General features: G+C 50.8%; 1 protein-coding gene across 3 annotated transcripts in view; it reads right to left on the bottom strand.

Moving 5' to 3' along the window:
* Nucleotides 1-23,415, bottom strand: part of JAKMIP1 (janus kinase and microtubule interacting protein 1) — a 178,349-nt gene that overhangs the window by 12,846 nt on the left and 142,088 nt on the right. For 2 of the 3 annotated variants that reach the window (XM_030801077.1, XM_030801078.1), the window contains exons 11-19: nucleotides 23,045-23,128; nucleotides 19,351-19,413; nucleotides 16,850-16,948; nucleotides 13,359-13,460; nucleotides 12,591-12,644; nucleotides 11,630-11,695; nucleotides 4,922-4,990; nucleotides 3,403-3,480; nucleotides 29-232 (exon numbers count right to left, since the gene is read on the bottom strand). In XM_030801077.1, coding sequence (XP_030656937.1) covers nucleotides 29-232; nucleotides 3,403-3,480; nucleotides 4,922-4,990; nucleotides 11,630-11,695; nucleotides 12,591-12,644; nucleotides 13,359-13,460; nucleotides 16,850-16,948; nucleotides 19,351-19,413; nucleotides 23,045-23,128 — 819 coding nt within the window. Of the gene's footprint in view, nucleotides 1-28; nucleotides 233-3,402; nucleotides 3,481-4,921; nucleotides 4,991-11,629; nucleotides 11,696-12,590; nucleotides 12,645-13,358; nucleotides 13,461-16,553; nucleotides 16,949-19,350; nucleotides 19,414-23,044; nucleotides 23,129-23,415 lie in introns of those variants that run through there. The other variant, XM_030801079.1, reaches the window with a different exon arrangement.

The raw sequence follows: 23,415 nt of genomic DNA on the forward strand, positions 1-23,415 counted from the left end.
TGTGGGCACAGCAGCTGTTGCCGCCTACCTGCTGGGCCTGCTGCAGAAGCTCCATGCGCTCCCGCAGGATCTGGCTGTCGAACTCGCGGCTCTGCCTGAGGATCTGCCTGCGCACCTTTTCCACAGCAGCCTGCAGGTCCTCCCGCTGGCCCTCACTCAGCGCCTCACCGGCCCTCCGCCCCGGCTCCTGCTGCAGCGCTGTGTACAGTGTGGCCTCCAGGTCTTGGATTTTCTGAGGACCCCAGATCACACAGACAGAGGAAGGTCACAAGGAGGTGGACAGGAACCACCAGAAGGCTGCTGCCAGTGGAGGCACAGTCAGGGAGGGGGTTTCGGGCAGGGAGGGGCAGCTGGCAGGGGCCAAGCACAGGGCCAGCAGTGCCCGGGGGAGCAGGCTGTGAGGGAGCAACTCGGCCCCGTGCACTTGTCATTTTTTACTCTATTCAATCCAGATGCCCCTACTATGCACAAGAGGGGACAAGGGCAAGAAGAAAAAGTAATCATAACATTCCCTTAAAATGCATGACTCAAACAGAGGTGCAATTCACCTGGGTTTTATTTCATCCTTGGCTTCCAGTTGGCTCTCCTCACCTTGGAAACAAATCTCCCCTTTTCTAATGGGTGCCAATGGGAAAATATGTCTGGATTTGCACACATTTGGTTTTCAGCTGCCTTAAGAATGCAACTCTAGCCCAAAGCAAGTAGTGGCAATGTTTTAATTGCCCCAACCCCCCACAAAAGCAAGACACCCTTTGTTGGCAAAGCTGAATGAGACATTAGTGACCACCTGGGGATCCTTGTGAAAGCTGAGTTGTCATCATTACAGGATGTTACTCCTTTTCACAGCAAGACACTTAAATATAGCTATCTTATGGGAATGTCTAAGGACAAAAGAAAATTACCTACTTTTCTGCCTTCCTAAATCCCCACCCACGTTCCTTACTAAGGAACAGCTACTTCTCTCCCAAAGAAACTACAGGTGGTATAGAGGAACCATGAGTTTTAACAGAAACATGTCACTGAGGCAGAGGTTAACCATTAGCCCTCCATCACCAAGGCAGAGGCTAACCAGTAGCCCTCCATCACTGAGGCAGAGGCTAGCCAGTAGCCCTCCGTCACCGAGGCAGAGGCTAACCGGTAGCCCTCCGTCACTGAGGCAGAGGTTAACCCGGTAGCCCTCCGTCACCGAGGCAGAGGTTAACCCGGTAGCCCTCCGTCACCGAGGCAGAGGCTAACTGGTAGCCCTCCATCACCGAGGCAAAGGCTAACCCAGTAGCCCTCCGTCACTATCAGGCCACTTGCTCTTCAAGTCTCCTCTGGCTTCTCCCCGCTGGGATCCCGGCCCATAGGGCCAGACTGATTTTAACCAACAAATATGATCACCTTCAGCTCTGCCCACCCCAACAGTTGCCCCTGGGGAACTAGAAGGCTGGAATCTGTTCCCTGGCAGAGCTGCGGGGCCCCCAGATGGGCTTCACATGGAGCAAAGCTTGTTGGTGCCTGCAGGCTCACCCCTTCTCTACTTAGCAGCCAAGCTCCCAGGACACCCCTGCGTGGCCAGTTTCCAGATGGAAACGCACCACTCGATTCTGGAAACCCTGTTGCGGGCCTGCCCCACCTCACTCAGCTCAGTGACAAAGGGACACAGGCTTGCATCTGGCACCTGCTGTCCTGGCCCCAGCATGGACACATGGCCCTGCCACTCTCTCAGAGCATTTCACTTCCTGACTGTTCATGAGAATCCAGGGCTGCGTCAGAACTGCTGTCTAGCCGTGCGACTGAAATCCCACTGGGAGCACAGTGCCCACGGCAGGCTTTCAAATACTCCAAGTGTGAAGGTAGCTTCTATATGGTGGCAGAACCAGCATGCAGGGCCCTCTTCTGCAGATCCAGCACTCTGAGGGGCCCCTCAGACCTTCCTGAGTTGGTGCTTAGACAAAGGAAGGGTGGACCCCAAGGTGTCCCGAAGTGCGTTTTAGGAAATGCCAGTTCTGCAAGATGTCCCTTGACAAAAGGTTCAGTGATCCACTGAACTTGGCACACCACTTGCTTACATTCCTCTTGGAGCCTCAACTCACCCTTTAGCACTCTAAGACCCCAAGAAGTCCTTCAGAGTTTTCCAACTTACTCTATTGTGCTACACTTTGTGGGACCCTAGCTTCCATCTAAAATCACATTCCTTGGAGATTTTTGGGAAACGCTAGAGAAGAACAGGGATGCATGACGGAGATGGACAATCCTGTGGGGTGTTTTCAAAAGGACCAAGCCTGGACCAAAACAAGGAACAACCTAAAAGATTAGAGAGGCAGGAGACAGACCAGAGTATAGATGAGAATGTCTCCATTCGTTAGTTGCCCTCAACACTACTGAAACATCGTGTAACCAGAAACAAGAGCCCAGAGGGAAATGCTGTGTCTTGATAAGGCTTAGTTCATTCTGATCTTCTACATCGCCTGCTCCTAGTCTCAAGGGATTCAAGCCTCACAGCCTCAACAGGAAGGGCCAAGGGTCATAGCTAGTTGAACCGGCCTTCACGTCTAGAATCTCCTGTCCATTTGAGCTAAGCCCAGGCTACCTGCTCTCTGTCTTCCCGGAGCCTGTCATGGGAAGTAGAGTTTTAAAGTCATTTTTTTTTTAGTGATTGGCTCTGCATTTTTGTAGGTGCAAATCCATTTTTGTAAAATGATTTTAACTACAAATGATCTGGGCAGAGATTTGCTCAAGACTCTGTATCACACTAGCTTCTTCCTACAAGGAATGACATTGAACTCTAAATTCTCTCTCCTGCAGGGACAAGTTTCTATGATCTTAGTCAACTCCCTGCCACCCCCAAGGAGAATTTCTCTCTGTGCCAGGAGCACTTAGCTTTGGGTGTGAGGACACAGGAGCCTGAACATCATCCCACTGTACTTTAATCACCAGGATGCCCAGAACCAATTTTGCAACCCAAATGCAATATTACATCCGACCTTACACCTCGTCCCTTCGCTTCTGAAAATCACCTGGCCTCATCTAATTGCTTTACCTCTGCATTCCTTTGTGATCATCTCTTTTTCCTCTTTATAGGAAAACTTGCTTTGGGACTTTAAGTCTAAATATTTAAGTAAAATCAAACGTATAAGAAATATAGTTTCTTCTCATTCATCTCAAATGATTACTAGAATTTAAGAAGCATGTCTAAGAAAACCATTAAGGTAACTTTGAATATTTTTGAAAATCACGATTGATTTGGAAAAAGGGACAATCTGTACGGTCATTCCAGTCACAAGGTGGAGATGGCATATTTATCGCTCCTGTTTGGCACTGGGGAGCGCCCTAAATGCGGTTTCAGCCCCAGAGGAAAAAGCAGCCTCTAATGTGGAGTCTAAGAAGCCAAAGTGTCAAACCCACTTCTGGTCCTACCAGGTAAGCCTGGTCAAGGGCTTGCTTCCGGTAGTCGAGCTCCTCTTCCAGGTAGCCCTTCTGCCTGCTGAACAGGTCCTGAGAAAGAGGGAGGCGCCATCAGGGACCAGCGTCAGAACAGGAATCCATGACAGCTTCAGAGCCCGTTTGCTAGAGAGTGGCAGTCTCACCGAATTGGGGGCACTCAGATAAGAAGGGACTTGGTGTTCTTCCCCGTTTGCCCCCACGTGAATCACCCAGCAGGAGCCTCACTGACCTGGGGCACCCTTGACAGCCACACCTGGATCCTTGGTCAAGACTATCCCATTCCTCCTGCTTCCCTGCCTCTTGGGTACCTGACTGTAAAGAAGGGACCCACTTCAAACCCAGGCGCAAGTCACAGGAGTCCTTCTAGGTTCTTCCTGCTACATCCTAGTGGCCCCTGAAGACTGTCTTCATGGTTCTCAGATGTGGCTCTTCCTTCCTGCCTGAATTGCATCACCCACCTCCCGACTGGTCTCACTGAGCACACTTCTCCCTGCCGCCCACATACCTGGGTCACTCTCTCAGACCCTGCAAGCATGATCTCTCCAGAGTGCAAATCTCTTTTTATGACTGATTTGAGGGTTTCAGGGTTAGAATTCATCTCCTGTAGCCACTTCCTTTTATAGACAAGGAAGGAGAGAGCCAGGGAGGACCAGAGCCTTGCCTTAGATGCCACAGTTGAGTGATGGCGGAGGTGGGAGTAGAAACCCAGGCCTTCTGGCACCAGTCAGGGCTCTTGCCGCACCACACCCTGCTCCTAGACCACACTAGTTCTTCCACCTTCCTCCTTCTCCTCCCATTTCCATTTCTCCTTGGAGAACTCGAATTGGCCTTTGACTACTCAATAACCACGTCTTCTTGGAAGCCTTCTCTGTCCTCCCCAGGCTCCCCATACATCCATAGTCCCAGTGAATAACCACCATCACCATTTATCAGGTACCCAAGGTGCCAAGCACAGTGCAACCCTGGTTATGTATGCAGCATTTCTCATCCCACAACCCAGCACAGCACAGATTGGAATTTCCCATTCATCAATGAGAAAACTAAAGTCCAGTTTCCCAAGCTTTCATGGCCAGCAAAGGTTTGAGCCTTGCCCACGTGTTCCTAGAGTCACTGCGCCAACATTTCCATATCTGGGCTGTGTCTCTCCTAACATCCTCATGCTGCATTCATGTGAGCTCATGAACGCATGACCCTGCAGGCCTGTGAGCTTGCTCCTGGTGGCAGGGACCCCACTTATTCATTACTAAGCCTCTAATCCTGGCATAGCACCTGGGACACAGCAGAGGCTCTGAAAATATGTATTTGATGAGTAATTGAGTGAGTGAAAGAGTAAGTAAATGGGTGACAATTACTTAGAACAACCACTGGGGCAAAAGCAAAATTGAGAAATGCATGCAAATCATTAGGAAAACACATGCAAGCCTTCCTGCAAATCGACCTCTCTGAGCTCTTTGAACCCTCTCCCCTACCCCCAGGCAGTCAAATTTTTTACCTTCTCCTTCTCCAGGTCCAGCATCTTCTGGGTCAGGGCGGCCTCGGTCCCCTCTATTTGCTTCAGCCACTAGAAAACAGCAGGGACAGGAGGGGTGCAGCAAAGTGAGAGTCAGAACCCAAGGGGCTGTGGAATTTCACAGGTGTGTGAATTTCACAGATGAGCTTCCTCAGAGTGTGCTCAGGAATGGGTCAGGTCACGGCACACACATGCCTGACCTGTGGATGGTGTGGTTGTGTGTGTATGGTCCAGCCTGTATGTGCAGGAGGTCACAGGTGTGAGTGTGACATGTACGTGGTGTGGAAGCTGGATTCAGAGCCTGGGTGGACTTGAGTGTCGGCGGCTGCGAGTGTGTGCAGCAGAGGAAGTGGCGTGGTATAGCTGATGTTACTGAGTGCCTGCTCTGTGCTGATGCTTCACGCAGGAGACCTCATCTGGCCCTCTTACGACCACCCCATGCAGTAGGCAGCGTCCCCCCCATTTTGCAGGTAAAGACATGGAGGCTGAGTTAAGTAACTTGTCCAAGGTCACACGGGTGCAGAATGGAGATTTGGAACCTAGCCTGCAGGATGCCAAAGCCACTGCCATCATCCCTCCAGCAACGTGAGTTGGAGCAGCCCAGAGTGCCTGGTGCCACCATGAGAGGAGGTGGAATCACACACAGGGTAGGGGGTGTAGGAGCATGAAAGCAGGGTTCATGCCAGGACATGAGGGCACAGGCACGGAGAGTATGGGGTGAACAGGTGGGGCGTGCACCTGAGCGGCAGGTAAGGGAGTGGGAGCTCTGTCCACGTTCCCTCTGGGGTCTGGGCTGGGGGTAAGCTCGGAGGCAGGTGTCATACGCGGATGTGCCTCCACGAGGAGCCCCTAAAACGGGAGGAAGTCCAGGCCAGCACAGGGTGGCTGCCCTGTGGGGGAGGGCCGCGGGGAGGTCAAGGCACCGAAAGGTGTCCGGGTTTGACAACACCATTGACCTCCTCATTGCTAAGGCTGTCGGATGGCCTCCTGCTGCCAGGCCCCAGCTGTGGAGTGCCCTCTTTCCCGACCCCAGGCCCCGCTGTAGAGTGCTTTTCCCGACCCCAGATCCCGGCTGTGGAGTGCCCCCTTTCCTGACTCCAGGTCCCGGCTGCAGAAAGCCCCCTTTCCTGACCCCAGGCTCCCCTAGCTTCCTTGTACTCCTTGCTTTCCCCCTCTTCTGGCGGCAGCTGGTCACCCTCGCCAGGTCACCCTGCACTTGTGAGGTCCTGGAGCCCTGCCCTTGGCCTTCTCCACCTTACTCTGCCCTCCCCCAGGATCCATCCTCCCTACTGTCTCTGAAATGTCTCCTACCCAGATCTGCCCCACCACGCCCTGTGTGCCGCTGCCTCCTGCACCCCTCCACTCCCGAGTCTCAAGGCATCTCTAGGGCCTGCCAGGACCCCTGATGGGGAAAAGTGCCCCCTCCTTCCTTCCGTCCATTTCCAACATATTGGCTTTGCCTCCTTCTGGTTCTCAAACCCACCCACAGCACTCCCTCCCCATCACCAAACCCCCATTCCCCTTTCAGCCCCCGGGTTCATATCTGAACTCTCCCTACACATCACAAATCCCTTTCTGCCCCCCAGCCAGCAAGTTCCCTAAAAAACACACATGGGCTCATGGAACCTCCCTGCTCTGCTCAGAGCCCTCCAAAGGCATCCCCTCACCCCCGACAACACTGGCAGGGTCCCAGTGTGGGGTGGCCCCTGCAATGCTCACAGCCTCATCAGTCAGCACTCTCCTGTTCCCACTGAAATCCCAGGCCCTGGTTATCCTAACTGCACAGAGCTCCTCGAACGTGCCCGGCCTTTCCATGTGCTGTCCCTACCTCTCCTGGCCCCAGCCTCAGCCCCAGGCCTTTAACGAGCTAGCATCACTCAGTCTTCAGGCCCTCAGCTAGCTGTCACCTCCTCCAGGAAGCCTACCCTGCCTGAGTCCATGGGGTCAGCTGACCTCCGTGATGCCCATGTCAGTCATCTTGTGAATGCCTGGTCATATCACTCACCTGACAAGCGCTGTTGTCTGTTTCACCCCTAACCCCGCTGCCCCCCTTGAAGGTGGGGACCACATTTGCCTCCTGTTGGACTTCCTTGCCTGGCCCAGGGCTTGACACAAGCAGGTGCCTAATAAGCTTCCGTTGAATGAAGGAGAATCGAGGGTAGGCAGGCTGGCGTGGTGTGTGCTGTCTGTACAGAGGGGACGAGAACTGGTGGGCTTCTGTCACAGAACTCCCTCCCTGATGTCACAGTGAGCTCAGCCCCCAGTACGGGTTCTGTGCCAGCCATGGTGGCAGCACCCAGCACCCTGTGCCAGCCGCTGAGGCCAGCACTTCCTCAAACAAGGCTCAGACAAGATGCATGGTTTCTTAGAAACAGACAAGCGTATTTTGGATGGGGAGTTACAGGTATTTCATTTTTAATATCCTCGTGCAAGCAGTCATAAAATGAATAAAATTAAAACGGGAAATTCGGGTTTGGATGATTACAACAAGCTGCTCTCAGAACGGTTTCTACAGAACAGTGTTGAGCTTTGTTGTTGCTGTCGTTTAAAAAATTGCATATAAAAAATAAATTTAACGAGACCTTTTCGGCAACTGGGAGAGAACATGAGAGCAGAGAGAGCTGGCCATGAGGACCCCCGACCACGTGAGATCAGAAATTTAATAACAAAGAGTTTGGCCAGATAGCTGTGGAGCCTCAGTCACTCCTGGGAGAAACAACGTTCATGGTTCTGCTCCAACCCCAGGAGAGGGGGTCTCGGGCTGGGGAGGAGAAGTGAGTCCACCCACAGGGAGGTGCTGATGAACTGAGCAGCCTCGCGGGGGCAGTCTGCTGCAGGGTGGGGGACGCTCTCTGAGCCCCGACTCCCAGAGCCCCTCAGGTGCAGAGCCTGGATCCCCTGAGACTGGTGGGGCTCATCTCCCCCCTCTCCCTTTGGGGATGGTCCCAAGACTTCGACTCAGGGCCAACTATTAGAAAGTCAGACTATGGCTCAGACCTATGCCTCATTCTCCTACCCATCTTTAGTAGTGAGAACACGGCCTTTAAGACATTCCCACCAGGCTGAGGCTGGTGTCTTTTTCTCGATCCACTTGGAACTTGAGGGAGAGGAGATATGACTGCTATGATTTAAAAACCCTCCAATGTCTCATTCAGTTACTCTGCGGGGCACGTGCCATGTGCCGAGGTGAGTGAGACCTTGCCCTGATCCTACACGTGGCTAACCAGAGTGGGGCTGATGGGCGCCAGGACTGATGCCTGCGCCCTGATGACTGGGCAGGGCCTCAGTGGGCAGAGATGAGGAAAGCACATGCCCAGGGCAAGATGCTGTTTGCAGCGAAATCAACACAGGCACATCATAGGACCTTCCTTCAGGTTGCACTTCACCTACACACTAAGCAATTGGCTTCGAGGCCGGGTGAGGTGTCTCATACCTGTAATCCCAGCACTTTGGGAGGCCAAGGCAGGTAGATCACTTGAGGTCAGGAGTTTGAGACCAGCCTGGCCAACGTGGAGAAACCCATCTCTACTAAAAATACAAAAATTAGCCAGACATGGTGGCGTATGCCTGTAATCCCAGCTGCAGAAGGCTGAAGCATGAGAATCACTTGAACCTGGGAGGTGGAGGTTTCAGTGAGCTGAGATCATGCCACTGCACTCCAGCCTGGGTGACAGAGTGAGACTCTGTCTCGGAAAAAAAAAAAAATTAATGCCTCTAAGGGAACATTGACATTGACTTCCACTTATTTGCATACCCGTATGGAATGACAATTTTTAAAATAAGGAGTATTTAGTGGAGCGGGGCTTAACTGGGGCCTGTCAGCAAGCCTTCTCTGGCAGTGACATTGCAGGTGCTCGCCCCCTCTGCAAACTTCCCTGCAGTGCCTGTCGGCTCTAGGGTGACCAGCTTGTCCTTGTTGGCCCATGACTGTCCCTGTTTTAGCACTGCAATTCTCACGTCCCAGGAAAGCTGTCAGTCCCAGGCAAAGCAGACCGTCAGTCCCCTAGCGGTCCTGCCAGGTTCTCAGGGGGTCCCGCTGATGCAGTTCCCACCCTACATGAGGGTCCATTTCTGGACCTGAGAAGCTCTCACACCAACATCCTCTCCAAGCTGGGAGAAGACGAGCGGCAACTCCCAAGCTTACTGGACCTTTATCCACAGACAAATGGCAGGGCCAGTGTCTCCTAGAACCCAACCTGAGAAAACTCTGGTTTAAGTCCATTCCTCAAAGATGCGGAGCTAGGCACCTCTGTGCCAGGCTCAGAATCGGGGCCCCATAACCATCAGTAGGGGTTGTGAGGGGCTGGCAGGCTAGAGCGACTGGCATGTCTCTCTAGCGTGTAGGGCACAAGGCATGGCACCAAGCTGACCAGCTTGGGGAGGTTGGTGGTCAGGGGCAGGCGGCTGGCAGTGGGGGTGGGCAGGGTGCAAGCGGGGAGGTGGGCAGCTGCCAGGCGAGCAGAGCATGGTGAGGGTCAAGGCAGACAGTGGCCGGATCCCAGACAGGTTCTACCTCCTCAGCTGTCCTAGAGTGCTGCTAATCTCACAGATGCCCAGAGGATGAGGAGCACTGGGGACCTAAGGTGCAGGCCTGGAACAGCTGCTGTGGGTCGGGCGTGGGGAGGAGCACATCAGGAATGGCTCAGGTTGGAGATCTCAGCGTCCTGCATAGGGCTGTTCTCACTGAGGCTGAAAGCCTCCTGCCAGCTGGTGCCCTGGCCCTCCAATGCCCTCTGCCCCAGCCCCATGATGAACCAGCCACCCTGAGTCACCAGCAGGTTCCTGCTCCTTGCTCACCCGGCCCACAGGCATTGACCAAGCATCTCCAGGAAGCAAGCATGGCCCCAAGGTGCTTGATTGAACCAGATGGCAATGCCTGATCCTACTGAAATATGCAGCCTCCCAGATTCCAACAGACACTGTGAGCCACCAGGATGCTCGGTGTCATGGCTGAGAGAGACGTGGTGAGAAACCGGCTGAAACCCCTGCAGCTGGCAAGTGGTGTGGCCAAGACCTAAGCCAGGAGAGGCCTCCCGGACATCAAAGCGGACACTGGTGGATGTGACATCTCCACGTCTCCCAGGGCCGTGCTCAGCATTTGACACTAAGATGCTGTTTCTCAGTAAATGTTCCAGTAGATGTTGAACAAACTGAGTCATAAGTGTTTAATCAGCACTTTGTGTGACTACATGGGGCACTGTTGGAGGAGCCTAGACAGCCATGGAGGGTTTTGCTGCTGGAAAGGAAGGTGTGCTGAATGTGCCCCATGTGCCCCGCCCCGTGCCTGCACCTGCACCTGCACCTGCACCTGCACCTGATAGCCACCAGCCGGCCAGGTGTGAGTCATCCCCGTCCCGCAGTTCACCTGAAGACACAAGCTCAGCCAGGTTTACTGATGATAGGAACAGGAGAAAGCTGAGTTCCAATCCTCTCACTGCCTACCAGTGTGACCTTGGGCAAGGTTTGGCCAAACGTCTTGTTACCAACATTTATTATCCTTTACTTGATTGAGGGATTGAACAGATGCCCTGGGAAGGAAACTATTTCTATTTTAAATGCCCTTCCAGAGATTCTGGAATGAATCCCAACTAAGATCATTAGGACCTCATCACTGCAAAAATAGCATTTTAAAGTTGAACTCATGTGCTTTGAAAGGAAAAGGTCTTTAGCCATAAACAGTTGTGTATTTCTAACACACCGTAAACCAATGTCAAAGGCAAACAAATTAGGAAGGTGTTTTGTAACCAACAGGTCAAAAAGTTAATATCTTTAATATGTAAAGCACTCAGAGAAGTCAGTAAGAAAGACAATGATTTGTCAAATGAATGAATGGATGGATGGGTGGACAAATCCAATGGAAAACCCTCAAAATAAATGCAATTACAATTCACAAGGAAGGAGAGGAAAATAGATAATACACATAAAAAAACTCAGTATCACTAGCACTCAAATAAAAATTAAAACAATGACGTGATACGGTTTTCACCATCAAATCGGCAAAGTTCTTTGCAGCAGTAACATGCCATGTCAAGCATAAATCAACAACGTGTAAGGCTGCAGGTAGAAGGGTATCTGGTGCCGCTTTTCTGGACACTGTTTTGACAATGCCGAAGTCCTTCAAGACATTCTTACTATTTGTCCCAGTCATTCTGCTTCTAAAATATATCTTATGGGCATATTTTAAGATGTAGATAGAAATTTATGTGTAAAAAATGTGCAGTTTACCACTGCATGATGGTAGAAAAAAATATCTAACAGCTAAGAGGGGCTTAAGTAACTAATGGTATAACCGTGTGATGGAGAGATGCACAGCCATTTAAACACATTTATGAACCATGTTAAATGGCATGGAGGATGTTTCTAAAGCCTGATTGAAAACTGGATGTCAAGTATCATTTCAACTAAGTTTAAAAACAATGGATGCAGGGAAACCACTGGAAGGAAATATACAAAAGTGACAGACTGTTTCTGCCACCGGGTTTTGATTTCGTCCTGCATCTCTGGGTTTTCTACAGTGAGCATGTGGGACTTCCGTCATGAAGAAAACGGAAAGGCATGCATGTGCACGTGCAGACGCAGACGGACTGGAACGCATGCTCCCACGCAAAGCAAGACGCCAATGTACAGTTTCTTGTATGGTGCTGGGAAGCTGGGACAAGGTGTGAGCACAGAAATGCCGCTGGCTTCTACCTTTTCACACAGGGCAAGCACAGTTCCAGCTTGGATTATTGCAACCTGTTCTTCATTTCTCAAATTCTAAAACACAAAAATGGGCAAGGGCATTTGACACTGGATCCCAAATCCACGTGCAGACAGTCAGCACCAAGCAAGTTTTTTTTTCTGTTGTTGTTGTTGTTTGTTTTATTTTGTTTGTTTGTTTTGAGACGGAGTCTCTCTCTGTCACCTGAGTTTGAGTGCAGTGGTGTGATCTCGGCTCACTGTAACCTCTGCCTCCTGGGTTCAAGTGATTCTCTTGCCTCAGCCTCCCGAGTAGCTGGGATTACAGCAGCTGGGATGCACACCACCACGCCTGGATAGTTTTTGTATTTTTAGTAGAGACAGGATTTCGCCATGTTGGCCAGGCTGGTCTCGAACTCCTGACCTCAGGTGATCTGCCTGCCTCAGCCTCCCAAAGTTCTGGGATTACAGGCTTGAGCCACCATGCCTGGCCAACACCAAGCAACTTTCCTAGCTTCTCTCCGAGCTGCACCTGAGGGTCAGCTCCCTCTCGCTAATGGGGCTAGCGCCTCAGGCAGACAGCTCCTGTCCCTCTGGCTGGGAACATTTCAGAGTGGCACTAAGCTTTTGTGAAACCTGGCTACATTCAAGCTCATCTTTCAGGATGGCAAAAAGATCCCTTTCTGATTTCAGCAATCTCGTGTGACTCCACCTGAATTCTGGATAGGGGTTCTGAGGCCTTCCCGTCCCCTCCTCACTCACAGGCCAGGGGAACCTAACTTCGGAACCCCACTTCTGACGAATGCCAACCCCACCACCCACACAGGAACACGGCCATACAAAAGCCTTACATTGTACTTCTTAGATCTCTTACATCAGAGAGAAATTAAAAACAAAACAAAACAAAAGTCACACAGAATACACCCAGATCAAAACAAGAACACGAAAGCAGAAACCGATCGCTCATAGTTACCCCGTTATCGCCAAGGATATCTAATTTCTTCATAAGTTCAGAAACATTCACATCCTGGAAGAGATTTCCAATGTTCATTTTTGTGTGAGCTACAGAGACCAACCATACCAATTTCTAGGGCCACGGCCTTTCCTCTCGACAAGACACCGCGCTCTTTCTTTTCTTTTCCGGCCAAGTTTTGCACCCAGCCGTTCCTCTGGGGAGTGAGGGAGAGAAGGCATAACTGCTGCTCATTTGCTGAGCTCATTTACACCAGCATAAACACTGCTTTCTAGAAAGGCCATGGAATTGGGTGAGTCAGGACGCTGTCCCTGGGGCTGAGCAGGGCTCTAGGACATGGCAAACCCCGGGCCCTTCTGGCAACCACAGCCACCATCTACAGAACCTTGCTGCATGCCAGGCACAGGGCCAGGCACTTGGAATCTGTTCATGATCTAATTTCATCATCACCCCAGCTTCACGGTGTGGGTATTGTCATTTGGATTTCATAGCGAAGAGGCTAAGGTTCTGAAAGTTTACAGGCCACAGCAGTGGTGGAGCTGGGGTTCACGCTCAGGGCTGTAGGCCAAGCCTCTGCTGTTTTAAACATATGGGTCAAAATAGAGTCACATTTGGTGACCCTTTAATAAATGGGCAAACTGTGACTTTCAACACAAGGGGTATCTCATGAAAATCAATTCTATCCCAGCACTCCCCCTTTACAGCTGAGCCAGGCACTGAGCGAGCCCTTGGCTGGCATTTAGCAGAGGCACCCCCCAGGCACGCTACCTTAACTCCTTCCTGGTGACAGAACAGCTGGAGAGCGCTGCTGTGGTTCTCGGGGAAGGTGGTGATTTGGAGGTTAAATGCTGGCGACCTCCTCTCTCTCTCCTGGGGAAAAGATTCGGTTTAAAAACAGAATGTGACCGGATTATTTACCACTTGCCATTTTCCCACGTTACTCAGCAAAAACCAAGGAATTCCAGTGGGCACAGATGTTACTAAAAAGTGCGAGTTCGGACTAGAAGCAGCCTCGTCCGTGAACTACGACGTTTTCACGCCTTCCCAGGCAGCAGTTCTCCTTTGGAAATGTGTTTACTTCTTCCCTATTCATCTAGGGAGAAATGGTTAACAGGGTACCATGGCTTTATCCATTGTGAGATCAAAACCCAGGAAGTCACAGAATTACAAATTTTAAAAATCACAGTTGCACTAAATTTGAATAGATAGCAAAAGCCACCATCTATGGTTTATTACTCTGTGCCAGGCACACCACTCTCCCGTTTAATCCTCACACAACCCCAGGAAGCAGGCTCATTGCTTTCATTCTGTAGACAAAGAAAAGGTGGTGGCTCAGGGAGGCTGTGTCTGAGGTCCCAGGCTAGCAAGTGGCAGGGCCAGGACCCCAAAGGCTGACTTTCTTTCTTTTTCTCTCTTTTCTTTTCTTCTTTCTTTCTTTTTTTTTTTTTTTTTTGAGAGGGCGTTCCGTTCTTGTCACCCAGGCTGGAGTGCAATGGCACAATCTTGGCTCACTGCAACCTCCATCTCCCAGGTTCAAGTGATTATCCTTCCTCAGCCTCCCAAGTAGCTGGGATTACAGGCATGCGCCACCACGCCGGGCTAATTTTGTATTTAGTTTAGTTTTTTTTTTTTTAAGTAGAGACGGGGTTTCACCACGTTGGCCAGGCTAGTCTTGAACTCCAGAGACCTCGGGCGATCCACCCGCCTCGGCCTCCCAAAGTGCTGGGATTACAGGCGTAAGCCACCTCGCCCGGCCCCAAAGGCTGACTTTCTCTTCTTTCTAGTACAATCTGCCAATACCATTCACCATTTTTTTTTGAACCACACTAACACAACAAGTGATCATTCTACCCCTGCCTTAGACTTACAGCAAAGCTCAATTAATTACTAAGGGAGAAAGAAGAGCAAGCCTTTTTCCCAGAAGAGGTATTTATTAATCATACATAAGTGACAAGTTTTTAAAAGGTCGGGAAAACCTAATTACTTACAGGGCTAAAGCACAGTGGCAGAACAGGACTCAGGTCTCAGATGTGTTTCCTGCACAGAATGGACTTTAAACACTTTAGCGATGGACAGATTTGTCATGGTGGGGCAGCAGAGAAAACCTTTTCAAATTACACCTTTAAATCAAACTGCTTTGGTTTGAGCAAAGTTATGGTAAGGTAAAAAATAATACGCTTTGGGCCATTCTAGCAGAATCTAGCTATGGAACCAATGGGCTTCTTGAATAATTCTACTAAGAGATGTAGCCAAGAGAGGCATGAATCTAGACAGCAGGGCTTAAGAAGATGCTCTAGGATGAGCCTGAAGGAAAGAGGGAGGGCTGAGCACTAATTCAATCAATTTCCATGAAGCCCTAACCTGACTAACCTAGGTTTGAAACAGTCTAATAAGAAAACCTTATTTCCCTTATTAGCCAAAATAAAAAAATCAAAAACAAACGAACAAACAAAAAAAAAAACAAATTTCATGATGGTTCCATTCCACAGATGCCTTTCTATCAGCAAATTTACTTAAATGGCGTCTCCATAGAAAAAGTGGCCCCAAAAGCTCAGATTTTATATGAACAAAAGTCATTTTGTAGGCCGAGCATGGTAGCTTATGCCTGTAATCCCAGCACTTTGGGAGGCTGAGGCAGGTGGATCCCTTGAGGTCAGGAGTTTGAGACCAGCCTAGCCAACATGGCGAAAACTGTGTCTACTAAAAATACAAAAATTAGCTGGGTGAGGAGGTGTGTGCCTGTGATCCCAGCTACTAGGGAGGTTGAGGCAGGAGAATCACTCGCACTCAGGAGGCAGAGGTTGCAGTGAGCCAAGAGTGCACCACGCCACTGTCCTCCAGCCTGGGTGACAGAGCGAGACTCTGTCTCAAAAAAAAAAAAAAAGCGATTTTGTTTCTGGTGGTTCTGAAGGATGGTGGAGACCATTAAAGAAAACTCCAGTAAACTGGGTAGTGCTTATAGAATTCTCATGAGAAAGACTCATAACAAGGATTTGTGAAAGGTTCTTTAACAGCGGCAGGAGTATTAACAATGACCTCACATAACTTGCAATTCTGTCGCACAAATAAAATGCTCATGTCATGCTGAGCCAAGAGCTGAGCCACTCTTGGTGTGAGAAATACTCAGGCCACAGGTCCCTGCCCACACGACAAGGTACACACGGTCAGTTCTAATGCAGACAGAATTGTAACTCAAGCCGGGAGGAGAAAACAAAATTGGGGAAGCCACAGACACTGTGAAGGTGCTCACTTTGAGGGTTTCACGCATGCAGAGGTTTCAGCTGAGAGACAGCAGAGCCGCGCCACTACAGGTGCTTAGAGAAACTCATCACAAACTTAAGTGATGTTTAAAATGCCAATGATTTTTCAACAGAAACAAAAAAAATATTATGAAGTACCATGAGAGCAAGGCAATACAGTAACACACCCGAGGTAAGATTTCAGTTGGAAGCAGTAAGACCATTAGTATTCTTTCACTGAATCTCACTCGGTGCATTGGGGCAGTTCCTGAAGGAACAGAATTTCTACAGGTGAACAGCAACTGATCTCCCTCCAGTAGTTTTGAGTTGCAGTTTGAGTTGCAAATAGTAATTTCTTTAGTCCAATATTGCTGCAATGCCTGGGTCTGTATTTACTGGATAAAAGAGTTTGAACAACGTAACTAGTTTTCTTAAACGCCTATGCAAATACATCCTTCTACTCTGTCTTTACTTACCTTGTGTTTACCTTGGCAAATAGAAAATGGGCCCAGACTGGCATTAAACACATTCTAGAGTCAATTGCTGGCTCAGGTCAGACTCTGCTATTTCAAAAGGTGAGATTTACTGCATGCAAGATCACTTAAAAAGGTGTGTTATTAATTGCAACAGTGCTTCCGTCTGGGTGTGCAGAGTGCGTACCCGGTGACTACGCATGCAGGAAAGAAGTAGTTATGGAAATGAAACACAAATAAAAAAGGCAAAATATTGCAAAAACAAATTATTTTATTAAGTGCAAAACAAGCCATAGGCAATAAATATATTAGCTCTGGTACATGTCCATAGACTTGGGTGAGCACGCTCTCCAGAACACATTAAGGCAGTGAAATTATTCTGAACATACAGATTTAAAAAAAAAAGAAAAAGAAAGAAAGAAAGAAACTATAACATGTCCCCTTTACACATGCTTGAAAACATCTGGGAGCTTTACATGAATTTCAGTTTGGGTTCAAAGAGAATGTCTGCTCCGTTTGAGAGTTTACAACAGATAGAGTCTCTTACTTCGAGTTCTAGCACTCTGAATTCTAACAGCTCGTTCTGATCCTTGGCGTCTTGCATTTCATTCTTCAGCTGGTTCTCTTCCATTTCCAGTCTGTAAATCTAGAGCAAAGATACCTGCGGATTAACAGGATGGGCGGGAGCACTGGGGTCCCCTGGTCACAGGCCACCTAACTGAGTGGCTGGAGGGAAACAGAGGACCGGCCATGGGGGCAAGGGGCAGGAGAGGGCAGGGTTTGCAGCAAGCAAACGAATGAGGTAGGCGCTGCAGGTCCTTTTTGCTGACGTGGCTGGGAATGAAGGAGACAGAGGCTGGGCCAGGTTCACCCCTGCACCTCTGAGCCTGGCACAGTGGAGTAGGGGCTACTTATATATTTGCTGAATAAATGAATGATGGGGAAACTGAGGCATGGAGCTATTAATCCCTCCCTTGAGGCCAAACACTGGGAAGCAAGAGTGCCACACCCAAAGCCTGTCCAGGTCTTTCCAACTCAAGCCCCACCAGATTCAGCCCACCCAGACAGAGGCCCAGCCAGCTGCGGCAGGGAGGCACCCTCCTGCTTCCCCACAGAGCTTGCGGAAGAAGCCCTAAAGGCAGCAGTTCCCTGAGAGCACAGATCAGTGTGAGAAGTGACGCTGCCTGCATCCCAGACCCAGCTGGGAGACGCTGGATCACTGAGCCCACTACTCCAGCCCTCAGCTTCTGTCCGAGAAGGAAAACAGCAGCACCCATCGCCTGGCAGCAGCGAGAAGTCACTAAAATAACGCATGTACACGAGGGCTTTGAGTAAAGCCTCATAGCATCATTGCAGAAGGCTAGAGGGGGGCCCTCTGCCAGGTGATCCCACTCCCGGGAGACCTTTAGAAATGGGATGAGGGGGTGAGGGTTTTCCATGGCTCCCAGAATTTAGTGAACAAGACACCAAAGATGCTAAAATTCTTCCAAGGCCCGGGGCTGCTCGCTGTCCCAAATGCCCTTGAGAAATGCAGGGAAGGGAATGGGGCCACATGCTGGTTAGCAGCAGAGAGGGGGCTGGGCCGAGGCCCCCACCAGGGCCAGGCCAGGTTCCTCCAGTCCTGGTGCTCCAGGACGCTTAAAAGCTGAGGCCTAACCTAGGGTTTGGCTCCACTTACTTGCACCATCCCGAGACAGTGGACTGGAGGCTGCCAGGGCCCGGGAGGCAGGGCAGAGGGGGGACTGCACACGGGCAGGAGGGGTCTTTATCAGGCTGATAATGTTCCAAAACTGCATTGTGGTGATGGTTGCACAACACAGTAAATTTACAAAAAGAATCAGTGAATTGTACACCAATTAGGAAAAAATAAGCTATGATTTTAATTCCAAAGCATTAGAGCTACTCCCCAAGCAGACTCTCCGAGAGCTCTGGAAAGTTCCACAACCAGGAAGAGAAGAACAGAGGCCCAGTTCCCATTATGGGTCAGCTGCACTGGGCTAAGATGGCCTGAGGATCTGCCCATGGACCTGCCTCCGGTGCCCACCACACTGGTGGTTGAAGGGCTCTGGACCATAAAGCCACAGCAGAGGTGGCCTGGAGCCCAATGTCAGGAAGATGGACCAGCCCAACAATAGGCCAGCCCTCCCCATTTCTGCAGGTGTCCTCAGAGGACAGGGGCAGCCCTCCCTATTTCTGCAGGTGTCCCTAGAGGTCGGGGCAGCCCTCCCCATTTCTGCAGGTGTCCTCAGAGGACAGGGCAGCCCTCCCTATTCTGCAGGTGTCCCTAGAGGTCGGGGCAGCCTCCCATTTCTGCAGGGTATCCCCAGAAGACAGGCCAGCCCTCCCCATCTCTGCAGGGTATCCCTGGAGGTCGGGGCAGCCTTCCCCATTTCTGCAGGGTGTCCCCAGAGGACAGGGCTGCCCTCCCCATTTCTTCAGGGTGTCCCTAGAAGTTGGGGCAGCCCTTGCCATTTCTGCAGGGTGTCCTTAGAGAACAAAGAAGCTCTCCCCATCTCTGCAGGGTGTCTGCAGAGGTTGGGACCTGTCCTCCCCATTTCTCCAGGGTGTCCCCAGAGGACAGGACCTGCCCTCCCCATTTCTGCAGGTGTCCCCAGAGGATGAGGCAGCCCTCCCCATTTCTGCAGGTGTCCCCAGAGGACAAGGCCAGCCCTCCCCATTTTTGCAGGTGTTCCCAGAGGACAGGGCAGCTCTCCCTGTTTCTGCAGGGTATCCCCAGAGGTTGGGGCAGCCCTCCCCATTTCTGCAGGGTGGCCTGGGAAGACAGGCCAGGCCTCTCCATTTCTGTGGAGTGCCCAAGGAGGATGAGCTAAACCAGCTCTGCAGACCTGGTCCCAGAGGATAGAACCACGGATGCGGCTTTGATTCCATGTGAGGAAGACATCTCTCCTCATGGGAGGTGTGCAGGACCTGAGGCCCTGGTCACTGGAGTGCCCAAATGGTGCTGGGCATGATCCCTGTGGTCTGAGCAGGCCCATGGGGTCCCAACTGCCCTGCAGCTCTGTGCTTCCCTGAAGTGGGGTCACGCACCTTTTCCAGCAAGTCTTGGTTTGTTCTGATGAGCAGCTGCTTCTCTTCAACCCACTTGGAATCCTAAGGAAAAGCACTAAATATGGTCATATTCATGGAAGCAAACAGATGGTCAAGTAACACACTTTTAGTGAGAAAGATCACTTTCTATGAAACTGACTATGGAAAGGTCATAGAAAATGACAACAGTGATGTGTCCTCATTGTCCCTGTCAACTTTTAAACCCCAAAAAGAGAAACGGCTGGTTTGTGGGGCATCCCTTCTCCACTTTGTTCACATTCCCAAAAGCACAATGACTCCATTCTGTCAGTCTGATTGACAGAAACATGGCTCCAGGGTGACTGGTCCACACTGGCAGACCCTCCATGCATGCGGAAGGCTGACCTCATACCCCGCGGACTGGCCAGAGCCACACTGATATGCTTTTGTTCATTCTACTCTCTCTGCCTGAGACGCCCTTCCTACGTTTCTTTGCCTGGTCATATCCTCTTGCATAAGTCCTGTGAGCACATGGCACCAAGTCCATCTTGTCACTGTGGCATCCTGAGCCTGGCACAGTGCCTGGCTCATGGGGACAGGGGGACGCAGTGAATCCTGGAATGGGCAGATGAAGGAATAAGTAAAGGCAAAGGATGCCCTTTCCAACTCCCCACAGAGTTGGGGCTGGGCCAAGGCCCCTCCCAACCACCAGGCCAGGCTTGGTGTTCTAGAATGCTGAGAAGCAGAGGCCTGGCCTAGGGTCTGGTCCCAAGCACATGGAATGCACAGAAAAGGCCCTGGTTGCCTCCAGGCTTCTGTCTCCCTGGCACCTGGCACCTGCATTGTCCCCATGCTGACCCATATGTGGGCCTCACCAGGCTGCAAGCACCTGTGAGGAGTGGCTGTGCTCCACCCACCTTTTGTCTGTGGCATATTATGGCCAAAAATGGCTGCAATACTCCCTCCCACCTCTGTGTGCACCCCCTTTGCCATGTGACTCGGCAGCTTCTCCCAGCAGGTGATGGGGTCCATTTCTCCAACCTCAAAGCTGGGCTGGGCCATGCCATGCTCTGGCTACTGGGATGTTAGCAGAGGTGACCTGAGCAGAGGTTTGGACCATGCTAAGGCCTTGGGCTTCCCATTTCCCCTGCCCCCAAACCATGGGGAAAGAAGCCAGGTGGGCCTCCCTGAGGCGGAGGCACCTGGCCGGGAGCTGGCAGTCTGTGCCCAGCCTGAGCCCAGCCCAAACTGCTGATCCACAGAACTATGTGCAAATGGAATCCTTGCTGTTTTAAATAACTAAGTGTTGGGGTGGTTTGTTACTCAGCAACAGCAAACTGATCCAGTGTCCCAGGTACCAGCACTGGGCCTGGGATGGGCGAGGGTTCTGGGAAGTGCTTGCTGGATGAATGGCCACAGGCTCTGCCTCAGACTGGCACTCTCCTCCAGCAGGCACGGAGGGCAGAGCAGGCCACACAGAGAGGACCCACCCCCCTGGGGGAGGCAAAGTGTGGAAAGTAAAAAAGTTCCTCTTCAAAGTTTCCCTTCTTATGAAAGAATAAATCATAAGTGTTAGAAATAATAGTTTCTTTTTAAAAACTAACTTCCTTCAAGCCTCCTTGCTTTTATACTAATAACTCTTTGTTAAGCCCCTCCTATGTAGCTGTTAGATATAAGGGAATAAGTACATTCTACGTCTTTGTACTTTAACCAAGGATATTTGTTATAGACATGCTCAAGCATGTCCCAGCTCACAGCTTATACCCCTTCCTTATTTAGAAATGTTATTACTTCTCTAAGTCTTTTCGCAAGCAACTTCCTCTTTTCCTTTGTTCTCTATTACCTTTACCTATCTAGAAAAGTTTTAAGTTATTAGTCAATTGGGTCTAACTTAGACTGGGAGGTCCAGCTCCAGCCAATGGAGATAGGGCACAGCAGTAAGGACCCAATGCATAAGGAATAAATATCTCTGCTTTTCTTTGTTCAATGTGATCTCGTGGTAGGATTGCTGACAGGCAGCACCCTTTCTGCAGAAAGTAAAATTGCCTTGCTGAGAAAACTTTTTGTCTGAGTGCTAATTTTTCCTTGCAGTGCCAAGGAATAAGCATTTACTTACAACACTGAGTCATAGACTGTGATCAGGCAAGTTACAGATATGTGGGCTCAGCCTGGAAGAGGGAAACTGAGGCTAGCAGCCTCAAAACAAAAAAGCCTTATCATCCTGCACCTGGATCTCTGCCCCAGCCACTCCTGGGTTCTTCTCTGTCCTCCTGCTTAATGTGTTAGGTATTATTATTAGCCCCATTTTAAAGATGAGGAAACTGAGCCACAAAGAGATTATGTAACTTGCCCAAGGTTATGCAACAAGGAAGTGGCAGAGCTGCCCTCTGACCCAGGTGGCCAGCTATAGCATGTAAGCTCTGCGTCATGATCCCGCCGCATGGAGGATGCAGACCACAGTTTAGAGAAGCCATTCCAGAGGGCCGGGCACTCATATTCCCCCACGCAGTCCATTGGTAAAGTCTGCTGTGGTGACCTGCTCTGTGCCAGGCATGCATGCTGGTCGCTGGCCGTCCACCTCCATGGGAACCTCAGTCTCACCCTGAGTCCTGCGGCAGCCGTTCTGAGCCACCGGCTTTGCAGCTTTGCAGTGCTCTTCCGGAGCTGCTTCTGTTAAGCTGCCTGGAACCTCTTACACCCCTTGCTTCATGCCTGCCTCCTCCTACTGTGTCCCACCAGGCCTAGGACCTGTGGTAGACCTCGCCCAGCCTCCTCAGCCCCCCATAGATGCCTCTCTGCAGGTGAGGGTGGGGGCCACCAGACACTCCATCTGCCCACACCCTCCTTGGCACCCTCACTGTTAGTGGGGCCACGTGACTGATGAACTTTGCTGAGGCAGCAAACAGCCAAGCAGAGGAAGAGTTCGAGATGGGGCAGTTCCAAGATGGTGGTGCCTCCTGCCCTGCATCCCTGAGAGGCCCCGGGGAGAAACAGGAGTGTGAACAGAATACACCTTGTCACATGGAGCCAGGGAGATGTTCAGGTTATGTCACCACAGCAGCACTTCTGACACAGAGGAGGCTGACCCATACTAACCTTCGCATGCCACCCTCTGAGAGGCCAGATTTCCACCCAGAGCCCTCTCTGGCTCCCCGGCTCCAGGGGACAGGTCTAGGCCCAGGCATTGCTTTTCTGCTGTGTCTTACTGTCAACCGGGCCTTGCCTAATCAAATGCAGTGAATGGGTGGGTGCAGTTGACTCTAACCTGAGCAGCACAGGACCAGACTGTTCTAAGACACAATCAGAGGCCAGAGGTGGGGCCTCTGCAATAACCCAGGGTTAGTCATAGGTGCTGGTTCATTTTCACAATTAAAATCTTGAAAGGAAATGACAGCTCTTCTTCAGGTTCAAGTCAAAAACAGTTTTGATCACACCTTTGCTTTTGGAATTACCTCTTTTTTGTGCATTTGGCAAACAAACAAAGAAAAGGCCAAGTTAGAATGCCATACCTTGTTTTGATTTTTTAACTCGCCACACAGGCACAGTAGGAAGCACATTCGTGCCTGAGTTCTGCTAGTGTTTTTTCCTCTAGTGTCTCTGGAGCTCCTGATCCAGCCCCACAGAATGTCCCCCTTGGCACATGGGCGAGCCCCAGGGATACCACCAAGGGGACAGAAAGGCAAAGATTCACAGAGCACAGATCACTCCTGCTCACCTGTCCCTTCTCAACCAGTAACTTCTCCAAATCTTCAATTTTGGCCTGACACCTCAGCAGATCAGCTTGTAGCTGCTCCCGAGTCTGGAAGGGAAAAGACCAGGCAGTGAGCAGGTCACCTCCAGTGGGTGACAGAGAGGTGGAAAGCGTCATGCTCCAATGCAAGCAATGCCTAGGGTCCTTATAGGCAAACCTTAGGAACAGGTACACTTTTAGCACCACATATTCAACGTTTTTTTTTTTTTGAGACGGAGTCTCGCTCTGTCTCCCAGCCTGGAGTGCAGTGGTGTGATCTCGGCTCACTGCAAGCTCTGCCTCCCAGGTTCACACCATTCTCCTGCCTCAGCCTCCCAAGTAGCTGGGACTATAGG

This window comes from Nomascus leucogenys, chromosome 20 (genome assembly GCF_006542625.1).
Source record: "Nomascus leucogenys isolate Asia chromosome 20, Asia_NLE_v1, whole genome shotgun sequence".
NCBI classification, from domain to species: Eukaryota; Metazoa; Chordata; class Mammalia; order Primates; family Hylobatidae; genus Nomascus; species Nomascus leucogenys.